The 12,093-nt window shown below is 44.2% G+C and overlaps 2 protein-coding genes across 6 annotated transcripts in view; one reads left to right on the top strand and one right to left on the bottom strand.

Annotated features, from left to right (window-relative positions):
* Positions 1–12,093, top strand: part of cmss1 (cms1 ribosomal small subunit homolog) — a 35,275-nt gene that overhangs the window by 2,159 nt on the left and 21,023 nt on the right. The window lies entirely within an intron of this gene.
* Positions 3,054–12,093, bottom strand: part of LOC104931652 (filamin A-interacting protein 1-like) — a 25,765-nt gene continuing 16,725 nt past the window's right edge. For all 4 annotated transcript variants that reach the window (XM_019270291.2, XM_027291074.1, XM_019270292.2 and 1 more), the window contains exon 5: positions 3,054–6,370. In XM_019270291.2, coding sequence (XP_019125836.2) covers positions 3,838–6,370 — 2,533 coding nt within the window. In that variant the 3' untranslated portion in view covers positions 3,054–3,837. The remainder of the gene's footprint in view (positions 6,371–12,093) is intronic.

Below are 12,093 nucleotides of genomic sequence, written 5' to 3'. Positions count from 1 at the left end.
GAGAGTGTGTGTGTGTGTGTGTGTGTGTGTGAGAGAGAGAGAGAGAGAGAGTGTGTGTGTGTGTGTGTGTGTGTGTGTGTGTGTGTGTATCATGTCTCATTGCAATTTCTTTCTATTTTATTTCATTTATACCTTTGCAGTTATTATTTGTATTATGGCCACTTACTTTTGTAATATTTATATTATGGTCACTACTCTTTAATAATTAGTCACTTAATAATGGTCACTTTACATTACAACACTCTTTTTATAAATCATGCCACTTTTATCCTCAGTACTCGTCTGTTTGAAGGTTGATTGTTTTACATGTTTATTCTAGGTCAGAGATATTTCTGTCTCTGTTTATTGTGTTTTTGCTTTTTTCTAACTCTGTAGTGTGTGCTACACTTTCCTCTGCTGCTGTAACAAGTACATTTCCCTGTGGTGATGATGAATAAAGTAAATCTAATCTAACTGTACGTCACATGTAGCTCTCCTCTTCTCTACACATGTAATACACACACACACACACACACACACTTCATCATGCACTCTGCAGGCCAACAGGGGGCAGTCATGTCCTTAAAGGTTTGAGTTTGCAGAGCAGAGGAAGATAAAGTTTATTTTCAGGGTATTTAAATTAAACTTTTTATTATATTCACCTTATATAGACACATTCCTCTCTCTCTTTCTCTTATTATTACTCGCATACACAGTTATGGAGTTTTCTATCCACAAGGTCACGTGTGGGCCTTGTGGATAGATAGATTATGCAGACGAGTAAAGTCACACATGCTGATTAATAGAATGAGCTTTTCTCATATTATTTCATATTATATCACAGTCTGTATGTTTTATTTTATTTTTCCTCCTGTGTTCTTCAACCAAACTGCACTGTGACTACACCGTACAACTTCTCCTGTTTGTTTGTTCACTCCTGCAGATTTATTTATTTTTCTTTTACATTACATTACATTACATTGCATTGCATTTAGCAGACGCTTTTATCCAAAGCGACTTACAGAGGAGGACATAAGCTGAGAAAGGTGTAAAGGAGCACAGAATAGTTCTAATTCTTATGAAGCATCTGTCGTTTGTGTAAAGATGTGTAAAACATATTGCCGCCTAGTATAGACACTTTAGCTGCAGCTGAAGCAGCTGTTTTTGTAATATATGAATCATATAAGCATCCATACTGAGCTCCATGCAGTGCATCTTGCTGGTCACCTTTACCCAGATTGACAGCTCAGCTTACTGTATCGCAGAAAAGGAGAGTTGAAGTCTGACAGAACATCATCTGACTCTGAAGTCTGACAGATTGATGAGAGGCAGCGTGACTCTCAGGGTGACGGACTAATGACAAAGACCTTACAGCCTGTCATCGAATGCCTCATCTGGTTTCCACCTTGGCAACCGGTGATGTCAGTGTGGTTAATGTTCCTCCGCGTTTGTCATCACATACCTGCTACGTCAGCTCACCGCCAGCCTCTCCGACCACAGGAAGCCTCGCGCCGTCCCTAAATACTCGGCTGCTTTCCCATTTAGACGACCCAACTCATCACGACCGTGGCAGCCGCGCAGACTTTATGAAGCCTCTTTAACAGCCAAGCGGTGCCATTTATTTCTGCCACATTATGTAACCACATATCTTGTAGTGTTTTAAAAAATATATCTTGTCGCTTGTCGTGTTGACTTAAAACCACAAACGCTGCGATTAAGATATTATGGTCGCTGCTCGTCTCCGGTTTATTTAAAGGAACTGGCTGACCTAAATACAGATAATAGCCCGGTCAGTTTATTACAGGATGAATGTTGACCAGAGTGCTTCAGAGAGACATGAGATGCACATAATTAATTGGATGCAATTGCAAAATTCTGGGAACTTTCAAAGTTGGAAACTTTCCATGGGAATTAACTGGAACTGTGAACTTGGTGAAAATATATTTTAGCATCATCTTGACTAAAACAACCAGATTTCCTGCAGGTCCACTTGAATATCTGCTCTTCCTCAGTCACATGCACATAGCACACTGCTTACTGCAGTGCTGCTGAGGCCACGCCCCCTACCTGCACAGGTGATTTCTGTACCTGGACCACACTTTAGAGCCCAGAGCACACAGAGACTGTTGAAGACACACATGTGAGTCTGTGGACTACATAATATTATTCAATAAAATAATTCAAATTTTCCAAGTTACCTCCAGTTTACATGTAATTCACATAAATTTACATAATTCCCAAAGTTTCTGGCAACTTACTGAAAACTTTCCGCCTCTTTGCAACCCTACTCGTGTGTGAGTGTCATTTTTGGAAGTTCAGCACATATTTTTATCTCAGATAAGTTCTCCTCATTAGTCAGTGATGCAAACTCATGTTTCAAATTTGTAACACCTTTTTTTATTTTTCCATTATATTTGGCAGCAGCGCCGCTCCTACCTTTTTTTAATAGTGCAGATAGGTCTGTTTCCTCTGCACGCTTCACGAGGCACTTTGAGTAATTAAAGCTTCTTTTTTCAAACGATAAATGACGTGTGACATTCAGAGTGTTGACCAGTTTGCAGAAAGAAAACAGGAAATGTATCATTTATCTATAATTAGGAAGATTAGCTGCTGAATTATTTGCCTGCTGTACGGCAACGTTAAGACTGATAACTTTTATAATTTGTTTATAATTAATCAGAATAGCAAAGTCCGTCCTGAAGAGCTCCACCAGCACCGCGTGCTCCAACTTTTATTGTGTTAGAAAAGCATGAGCTGAGTTTTCCACTGCTTATTTAAGGAGGCTTCACACTTCCCCACACACACACACACACGCCGAGTTGTTCAGATAGTGCGAGAAACTTTTTCTATCTCAATAATTCTTTAGTTTTTTTTTTTTTATCACATCACAAAAGATTTGGCAACATCACAGATAAGAATCCACCAATATATTTATTTGCAGGTGCTCGACGTGTTGCGTGGAGTCGGCCTCGGCCTTTTTCTGATTCCATCTGTTTTGCATTTAAATTGGCGAGCGACCTGTTTTGTGTGACCTGTGTTGTGCCAACCACATCTTTCAAAGTATTCAAGGTGAATGAATTAAAAACAACACAACACTTTTTTAATGAACAGAAACATTCATGAAACAGAAAATCAATACAAAGCACATCACACATTTGGGGGTTGGGGATGACGTCTAACTTCAGATCACACATGTCAGATGTTAAGATAAAGCAGCGGGCCCCAACCACCGGGCCGTGGACTGGTGCTGGTTCCATGGGTCATTTGCTTCCGGGCCCGCACAGAAAGAATGAGTAAAGAAATACTTTTATTGATTATCAGAGATGTTTTATTTTGAAAAATGACCAGAAGTCCCCCCCAAAATTAAGCCCAAATGCAAAAATTAGTAAAAAAACAAACAAACGTCTTTGGAGAACTTGTTTGTAAAGAGTAAAAGGCCCAATGAGGAGACAGAACAAGAAGATCCATCGGCAGAGTTCAGCCATCATCATCCCTCAATTTGACCGGCTCGTGGCAGAAAACAAGCTCAGGGCTCCCACTAGTTCAGCGTAATGGTGAGTTGTATTTTTTATGCACTTTATATTAGTTTCTATGCCGGTCGTATCATTTTATCCCCCACACCTTGAAGGCCAGTTCGTGAACAGATCGTCTTACTCTAAGTCGATGCCGCAAAAAGGTTGGGGACCGCTGCAGTAAAGGGTTGTTAAAGTCAGTAAGTCTGTGATAGACTAACTACGAGCACGCTGTACAGAAATATCACAAAGCATTTATTTAATGATTGCTACAAAATACAACAAACTGTTTTCTCGTCAGATGAAGCGCAGCGCTTTCGTTGTCTAGTCCGTAATGTACGCTCACCTAATCACAAAGTCCACTTACTGTAATGTTTGAGGAATGTGAAGCTGAAGAGGTAGCAGGGGAAATAGTGATGCTACTTGTAATCTTGCCAACGCCTTTGACGTGACAGCCATTGGCGAGCACTTGAGTCCTTTGTTCATGTCGGAGGTAGTACGGTCCGACAGGCTGTGGGGTACCGTGGGTCATACCATTAAGAGGCTGGATGTACGGGCTCCCCAGATGGATGTGGATCTTGTTATCCTCTGTGGTGATAATACTGGGGCTCGTGTCGCCACTGCTGTTGGACTTCCAGCTGTTCTGCCGCTCCGGCGTCTTGCAGAAAACGGCCTGACCGGTGACCTCCGACGGCTCCGGAGAACACGTCCTGACCGTTACAATCTGAATGGGGGAGCTGTTGTGGTCGGGCGTCACGGAGCGCGATGAATTGGTACTCAATACGCGAGGGACCGCCGTCCCGTTAAGTGGGGAGATGGTGCGGTCGGGGCTCGAAGGGGGTGTTTTAGTGTTGACTGCAGATGGAGTGGAGTTCTGGATGATGGTTATTCTCTGTTTGGGCGAGGCGCCGCTCGTCGGAATGACAGCCGTGCTGGTGTAGGATGAAGCCGAGTCTCCAGTGGGGCTGCTAATCTCGAGCGTGGCCGTGTTGAGTATATGGTGTGGTGTCACCTTGATGTGCAGGGGCTGCCCCGGTGTGTGCGTTAGCATCATCACCTCTCCGTTAACCGTTTGATGCATGTCTATGCTGTTGGGCGAATGGCTGCTGTACTGGCTGATGTTGTTATTTGCACTGTTCAAGCTGTTAAGGTTGTTTACGAGGGAGCTACTCCTGTTCATGACCTCCGCGTTGTGGTTTGGGTCTTCATCCTCGTATTCTTTGTCCAGTTTCTCAGCGTGCATGCTGTAGTCAGGAGGCAGGCTACCTTTCTCCTCAGTCTGGACCTCCTTGCTGGTCTGATGAAGGTCTGAAAAGTGTCTACTCGCTCCAGGCGTGAGGTTTTTTATCCGTCTGTACCTGTCCAGCTCACTGTTGAGTTCCTTCATCTCTCTGGCCAGCTCTCTGTTCCTGGCTTCCTGCTGGATCAGTTTCCTCTGCAGAGTGGAGTGATCCGTCTGAACTCTGCAGATGGACTCCTCGGTTCCCATCAGCTTCTGGAGTTTCTCCTTCAAGGTTTCTACCTCTCTGCCGAGCAGCCTGGACTTGACCTGCTCCTTCTGAAGACGGCAGAGGAGAAGGTGCTCCTGGTTGACCTCCTGCTTCTCCGCCTGGTCGTACCTGGAAAGCTCCCTCTTTGCCATCTCGAGTTCCTCCGTCAGAGCCTGCGACCTCCTCTGTTCATCTCTGAACCTCTTTTGCAGAGACTCAAACTCCTCTTCTACCTTCATCAGCTCTCCCTCCACCATCTCCTTGTCCTGTAGTCTCTTCCGCAGCCTGTCCAGCTCCTGAGCCAACTCTTTGACTTTGTTGTCTTCTGTTTGGCACTGATGGTTTGGGTTGTTCGGGTTGATCGAGCTGTGTCCGTACTTCTCCCCCTTTTCTTTCCTGTTTTCCAAGACCTGTAACCTTCTCTTCATTGTGGTGATTTTACTCTGTAGCTCTCTGTTCCTCTCCTCCTCTGTTTGCAGTCTGTCTTGGAGCTCATCTTTTTCCTTCGCTATGACCTTAATCCTTTCCTCTAAATCTGCCTTAGACCTCAGTGTCTGCTGCTTCTCATCCCCTCGTCTTTCTGTCATCGGTGCCAAATTGCTCTGCTCACTTCTCCTGCCCTCCTTCCTGTTGAGTTTTTCCTCAGCCTGCCGGAGCCTCTCGGCCATGGTCTTTCTGTCCTCCACCAAAGCTACAGTCAGTGACCTGAGCTTGGCGAGGTCCTGTCTAATCACCGCTTCGCTCTTCTCCAGCTGGCCTTCAATGGCCTCTAGCTCTCTCACCCTAACTTTCAGAGTGTCAAGCTCAGCAGACAGCATCCTGCTAACCTCTCTCTCTCGCTCCAAGCTGCCTTTCAGAATACCGCAGTCCTGCTTGCTCTTACCTAAAGCCTCCTCTATCCTGTCCAGCTCACTGATCCTGCCATTGAGTTTATCCACCTCGACTCTCAAGCTGCGGCAGTGGCTGGTCTCCCTCGCTAGTCTGCGGTCAAGGTCTCGACACTGGTCCCACATGCGTAGCAGCTCCTCGTCCTTTCCCTCCATTTCCACAACCCTCCTCCTCAGCATCTCCACCTCCGACAGCAGGCTCGGCGGAGCCGTCATCATGCCTCGATTGAAGACGGAAACTTGTTTACAGTGCTCAACCTCAAGCGTTGTCGTCTTTGCAGCGCCGGCCTCCCGCTCGATGTGGTCGGTGATGGCGGTCAGCTCTCGGACGCGACGCCTCTGCTCCTCCAGCAGCTCGCTCAGACGCTGTTGCTCCGTCACGACCAGCAGCGCGAAAGCCTTCAGCTGGGTCAGCTCGTCCTTCAGAGCCGATACTTCTGTTTGGCTTTTCTTCTCCTTTATCTCCTGGTACTCTCTCTCCTTCACAGTCAGGAGCTTGAGTCTGCAGAGAGAAAAATACATGACGCCGATGTCAAACAGGATGTTGTATAAATGATTATTATTTCAGTCTTCAAGGCCACTTCTTTATGTTTACACTCAACCTCTTGGCCACAACTTTTAAACACCAATGACAGTTGTGTATTTCCAGTGAAAACATTCGAACATGAATCACAATTTCCTGCCTACGCACACTTCTGCAGAAGTTACTTTCTTTTCTCTTTTGTACATCGATCTCTGTGTGTGTCTAATTTGTGTATCTACCTGTAAACCCTCAGACGTGTAGATATGTCCATGTATTACCATGTTGTTTTACATTTGTCTCCAGGCAGTCGTGTAGGATGCTTTGACTATCACAACAGATGGTCCCTTGGCGGGGAGTGTTTGTTAATTAAGAAGTTCCTCTACCCTTGAGTACCCTCAAACGCTGCACACCCAATCACCCTCCTCCTGTGCACATCCAATGCTGTACCCCCCGTTTCCAGCTCGGAGAGGCAGGAATTCCCCCGGTTCCATAAGTAATTACAGACGGGGCTACATTTAACAAGTGCTGTCACTCCTCACACCCCCCCAACATGCATACCAGCAATTAGGACCAGGCGATACGCGGCTTATAAATAATATCTTGATATTTTTAGGCTATGCCACGACATGAGTCAGCCATAAAGAAGTGTGTGTAGATAAGCTCAGGTTGCAGTGTCATGGTTACTGGAAGGCCGTGTGTCTTTTTTTTTGTTTGTTTGCTGCCACAAAAAGAAAAGTTAAAAAGTCCCCGTTGATGTTACGTTAACGTTACTATTCATAGCAGAGTTGAAGCTCGCTACGGCAATGAAATGAAAGATCCCCAAAATAAGTTTAAGAGCTGGAGAAACAAACTAGATCAGATTATTGATCCTGTTTTCTCTAAAACACGATAAGTGCTCACATGAACCAACCAAAACACAACAAAATACTTTTTAATTTATTTTGTATGGCAGTAAACGCAACACACCTTTCAATCATTATTATAATGCCACCTGAACTTACCTACACACTAAAGTCATGAAACTACCCCTCGGTGGTGACCGGCAGCAACAGGGAAAACTTACATTATGTCAATATGGTCATTTGCTGCATTGCACATTGACTGATATTCAAATATATTGAATATATCAGGTGTTTTCCAGTCAAAGCAATGCATTTAATACAGTGTGCAAACACACTTAAAAGTAGATTTTTTTACTGCGTGTGTGTGGACGCTTAGATTTCTAGTCTTGCATACAGGAGAGTGCCAACATTTAGTCTTACACATCATGTTCATTTCAGTGCACACATGCTCCCTTAGTGTTCTTTTTTTGTTTGTTTTTAAGTAGCATGTGAAGATTTTCTACATTTACAGCAAGTGTGCACCTTCTGCAATCAAGCTGCACAACAAAGATCTAATGTTCCAGTGTGAAAGTTTCCATGTGATACTTTAAATACATGACTTAGAAACCTTTCCGAGTGCACGCTCTTGTAATTTGATGTCTACTCTGTGTTGTACAGCGTCCTATCTGTCGGGACCCGTGCAGAACTTTGCCCGTAACCTCATCTTGCAGTTAAAACACACACACTCTTTTTTTTTAAAGTGACACACATTTCTAAAATGCACATTAATATCTCTCTGCTGTTCCTACCTGTGCAGGCCGGCCTCCTGTCCTTTTTTTATTTATTTATTTATTTCTGTTTAGGAATCCTCAGAGAATAAATCGCCTCCACTCTTTTCACCTCTCCCTTTTCCCGGAGATCCCAGTGATGTGGACATTCCATCCGGAAAACCAAACATTATGAGAAGTGCTCCGCACACTGAGTCTCTCGCTCGCAGTCAGTGGCGCCCATTACATCATCACCAAGTCCTTATATGGGACTGTACAGGCTCTACTGCTGTGAGTGTGTATATGTGTGTGTGTGTGTGTGTGTGTGTTTTTACTGGAGTTCAGCCCATTCAAGATGAGGTCATTGTGTAGCCATGCCAAAGAGGCTAATGGGAAGGACAGAGTGTGTGTGTGTGTGTGTGTGTGTGTGTGCAAAGAAAGCTTCAATCACAATTCAAACTAGAAAGACTAACACGCTGCAGGATTAGCCTGAGCAAACATGTTAACTATGCAACATAAGTGCCCGGGCCCAAGTTACAAACTGTAGGTCATCTGAAAGCGTGTGTGTGTGTGTGTGTGTGTTGTGTTCCCATATGTTTTAAGAAGAGAGACATGTTTTGTGAGTTGTAGCCGCTCTGCCTGGGGCCTGATAACCTGACTGAGAGATGACATCACCAGTTCATCGGGCCCTCAATTACATCCACATGTGTCTCTCTCTCTCTCTCCCCTTCTCTATCTTTTTATTCCTCACTTCTGGTTTCGAGGTATGAATTGCATTTATTTTTGTGTGTGTGTGTGTCAAATCTTATGTCCTCTCCAGCGGAGCAGGCGGTGGATGACAGATTACGCTCTAATTATTCCCACCGCAAGTCCCGTCACAAAACTTCCCTAATGGAAAAATAAATGCTAGATGATAGCGCTAACGGTGCTGCAGGAGGAAAAACACAAAAACAAACATATAGGTCTTGTGCATGTGACGCGTGTTCCCCCTCCGGGAGCACTTTACCAGCGCTGTGGCTCTTAGTTACAGGTTTCACCGGGGAAATGTACCTCTGCTGGTATTTCTTTCTGTCAAGCAAATGCATCTAGTCCCTAATTAAAGGAGAACTATTTCCCCGTGTGTCATGTTGTCACCACGCAAGTATTTACAGCCTCAAAAGATGCATTTAAACATTGCTCTTTTTTTTGACATTCATGTTCTCATTTTGCACAGATGCAGATTATCTTTTAAAGAGCTTGCGCAACAGCACGGAACATTTGTGCAGCAGAGAAGTCGGAGCGTATTTACGCTGGTGTGATTAAACGAGCACACACAGTTTATAAATGTGCAAACAAAATGTCTCTGTGTATATTGAAAGTTTCTCTCGGCTCCAGATTTAGCAGCAACACGTTTTTTTAAAGGACAAGACGAGTTTTTAAAACCTTTTCAGGTATGAAGTAACTTTTAAGTTTAAGCCAACAGTCTGACATGTGAATTCCTCTCATCAGAGATTACACGGCCTCGTTAATTACTGACCACGCCTGTTACGTAAGTTCATGATGTAATGTATGTGCATGCTGCGCCTTGTTGGGATTCTCTTTCAACCCCCCCCTAGACCAACCAGCAGGATAAAGCCGGGCTGGGAAAGTTCTTGCCCAGCCCTTGCCCTTGAGCAAGGCCCTTAACCCCCAACCTCTGTGCTTTTACTGGGCACCTTCCAGGTGGAAATGTGTAGCTGTGATTTGGAGGTCATCGGTTTGGCAGATTTATCAGCACTGACGGTGTCAGAGAAATTTTCTCTGATGCCTGTGCAGCCTCCACCAGCACATGTAGACATGAGGTAGACACATTTAGGGTGAGTCTTGTTTAAAAACAAAAACGTCTTAAGCTGATTTTAGATTTTCGCATCTAGCTCAAGCCAGTTAACTTTGTTGGCTAATTAGTCGTTCTACTTTTAAACTAGTTCAGCTCAAACACATCTTAGCAGCCAACCTCTTACCCTTTGGGTCGAATGTTTAGCTATTCCTCCACCTCAGTTAGTGATAATGTTAAAATACTGGCAGGCACAGCGACTACCGTGAAGAACACGGGCCGGGCAGAGGTGCACCGCTTGTGTTTTTTGTTTTTTTGTTTACTTCAGCTAAACTTTGCAGGTGAGCCACATTTCTACGACGCTGCTGTCGGCTATAAACGCCTCATTAACTTAAGTAGGCTATTTTGTTCATGCTGGAAAAGAGACACTTTAAATCCTGTCCAAACCTTCCTGCCACAGCAGATCAGCAGCGACACCCAAAACTCACAAAATAATGTAGAAAACCTGTGATACGGGTAATTAGAATAATAATAGTGATTGAAAACACACAGCCAACCCTTCTATATACTGAGTAAGACCTTTCTTTTTTCATGCTAAGCACTAGGAAATTGGTCTTATTGTGCTTTGACCCTAAAGACTGCCTGTCAGGAAAGGTCTCAGTAAGTTGAGATATTTCTCCGGTTGTGGAATGTGAGAGAGAAATCCTCCTCAGTCTTTGCAATTCCCATCAGACAGACCAACTCCCAAACCAGAGTTCATGAGGTCCTGATTCTCTTATTGGATGGGCTGGCATTGCATCGCCTGTTCTCAATTACAAGCACGATCCGATCCCTCAAAGGCATTTCCAAGAAAACCCTCAAACACTGCCGATATGTAATATGTCCCTTTTTATATATATATATATCAGAGGAGCAACTCGTCGTTGTCATAGCTCCCATTTTCTTCCAGGGCTGTAATTTAGAGATATTGAGTTTTTTTTTTTTAAGCTGCTGCCTTTGACAAATCCTGTAGCTGTGCTAAGCAGTGCTGTATAGGGTCATAGAAAAGGCACAATGAAGAAAAGCAGAAAGAAAAGCAGCTGTTCAGGCCGTCTGTCCGGCCTCTCTTCTCCATTTATCAGCACATTTAATGAAATTGAAGGATATGGTTGGTGTACCTAATAAATGGGTCCAACAGCTTGCAATCAGAGTGGCGGTTCTGCTCTGAAGTGATGCACCGCTATGGGTAACTGCACATCTTCCTCTGACGCATTACTGGCTGTAGCTGGCAGATGGTGGATGGGAGTGTGAGGGATGGACAGAACAGCTGTGGGTTTCCGCCGCGGCACCGCCAAGTTTACTTTGTCCTTTTTCCTTTTGAACAAACTCGAAATGTTTCCTCCGCCATGTTTAACCAAGCCGGAGAGGGACTGCTTGTTAGCCAATAGCCTATCAACCGGAGATGTTCCCATACCATTTTTTCCCCCTTCCTGAAGCCGTTTCCGATACCTGAACTTTGCGTGCTGATACCGAGCACCAATCCAACCTTTTATTTTATTATCTAGTTTGACAGTCTGTCTAGTTGCTGACATTTAGCTCGCTCAGGCCGTGTCCATGTCTGGCAGCACACATGACCCAATTTGCTTTGCCTCTGATTGACTATTACTCATTTCCTTTGTTGGGTTGGGTTGGTTAGATTGCTAAGAATATCAGGGTAAGCCAGTCCGAGTAGGGCGGGTCATGACTTCACTGTCCTGGGGAAAAACAAGGCGAATGGACTTCAGGACTAATCAAATGAATAGTGTCGGATCTGTACACACACCCAGCGATACTTAGTTCCACGTTTTGGGGAATAATGGAGGCTTTCGAACAAAGCTAATGTAACAAAGCTCTCTCTCTGTCTCTCTGCTCAGGGTGGCCTCAGCGTGTCATCGAGCCACCCTTTAAGGACCGCCCACAAAAATCCTGAAAACTGGTGAAAAACTGTTTGAACTCCACATTTCAGAAATGTATCATTCAAAGTCTTTTCACGTGTTTTCAGCAACTATTGTCCAACATATTTAATGTATTTAACTGCCTTGACACAGACTTTAAAGTTATTTTACTGACTTGTGTTTTTACATGTTATAGGTAACCAGTGGTCGTAATTACATTATATGTCATGGTATTAATCAACAGTTCTGAAGTACAGTCGTCCTTCACTATAACGTGGTTCACCTTCGCGGTCTCGCTGTTTTGCGGACTTTTTTTGTGTGTAATTTTGCTTTTTTTACAGCGTACTGTACAGTATAAACGCGCACTGTGTTCTGCGTCCTGATTGGCTAAGGGAGTACTGTACAAAAT

This window comes from Larimichthys crocea, chromosome XVIII (genome assembly GCF_000972845.2).
Source record: "Larimichthys crocea isolate SSNF chromosome XVIII, L_crocea_2.0, whole genome shotgun sequence".
In the NCBI taxonomy this organism is placed as follows: Eukaryota; Metazoa; Chordata; class Actinopteri; family Sciaenidae; genus Larimichthys; species Larimichthys crocea.
This window is presented reverse-complemented; position numbering and strand designations above follow the sequence as displayed.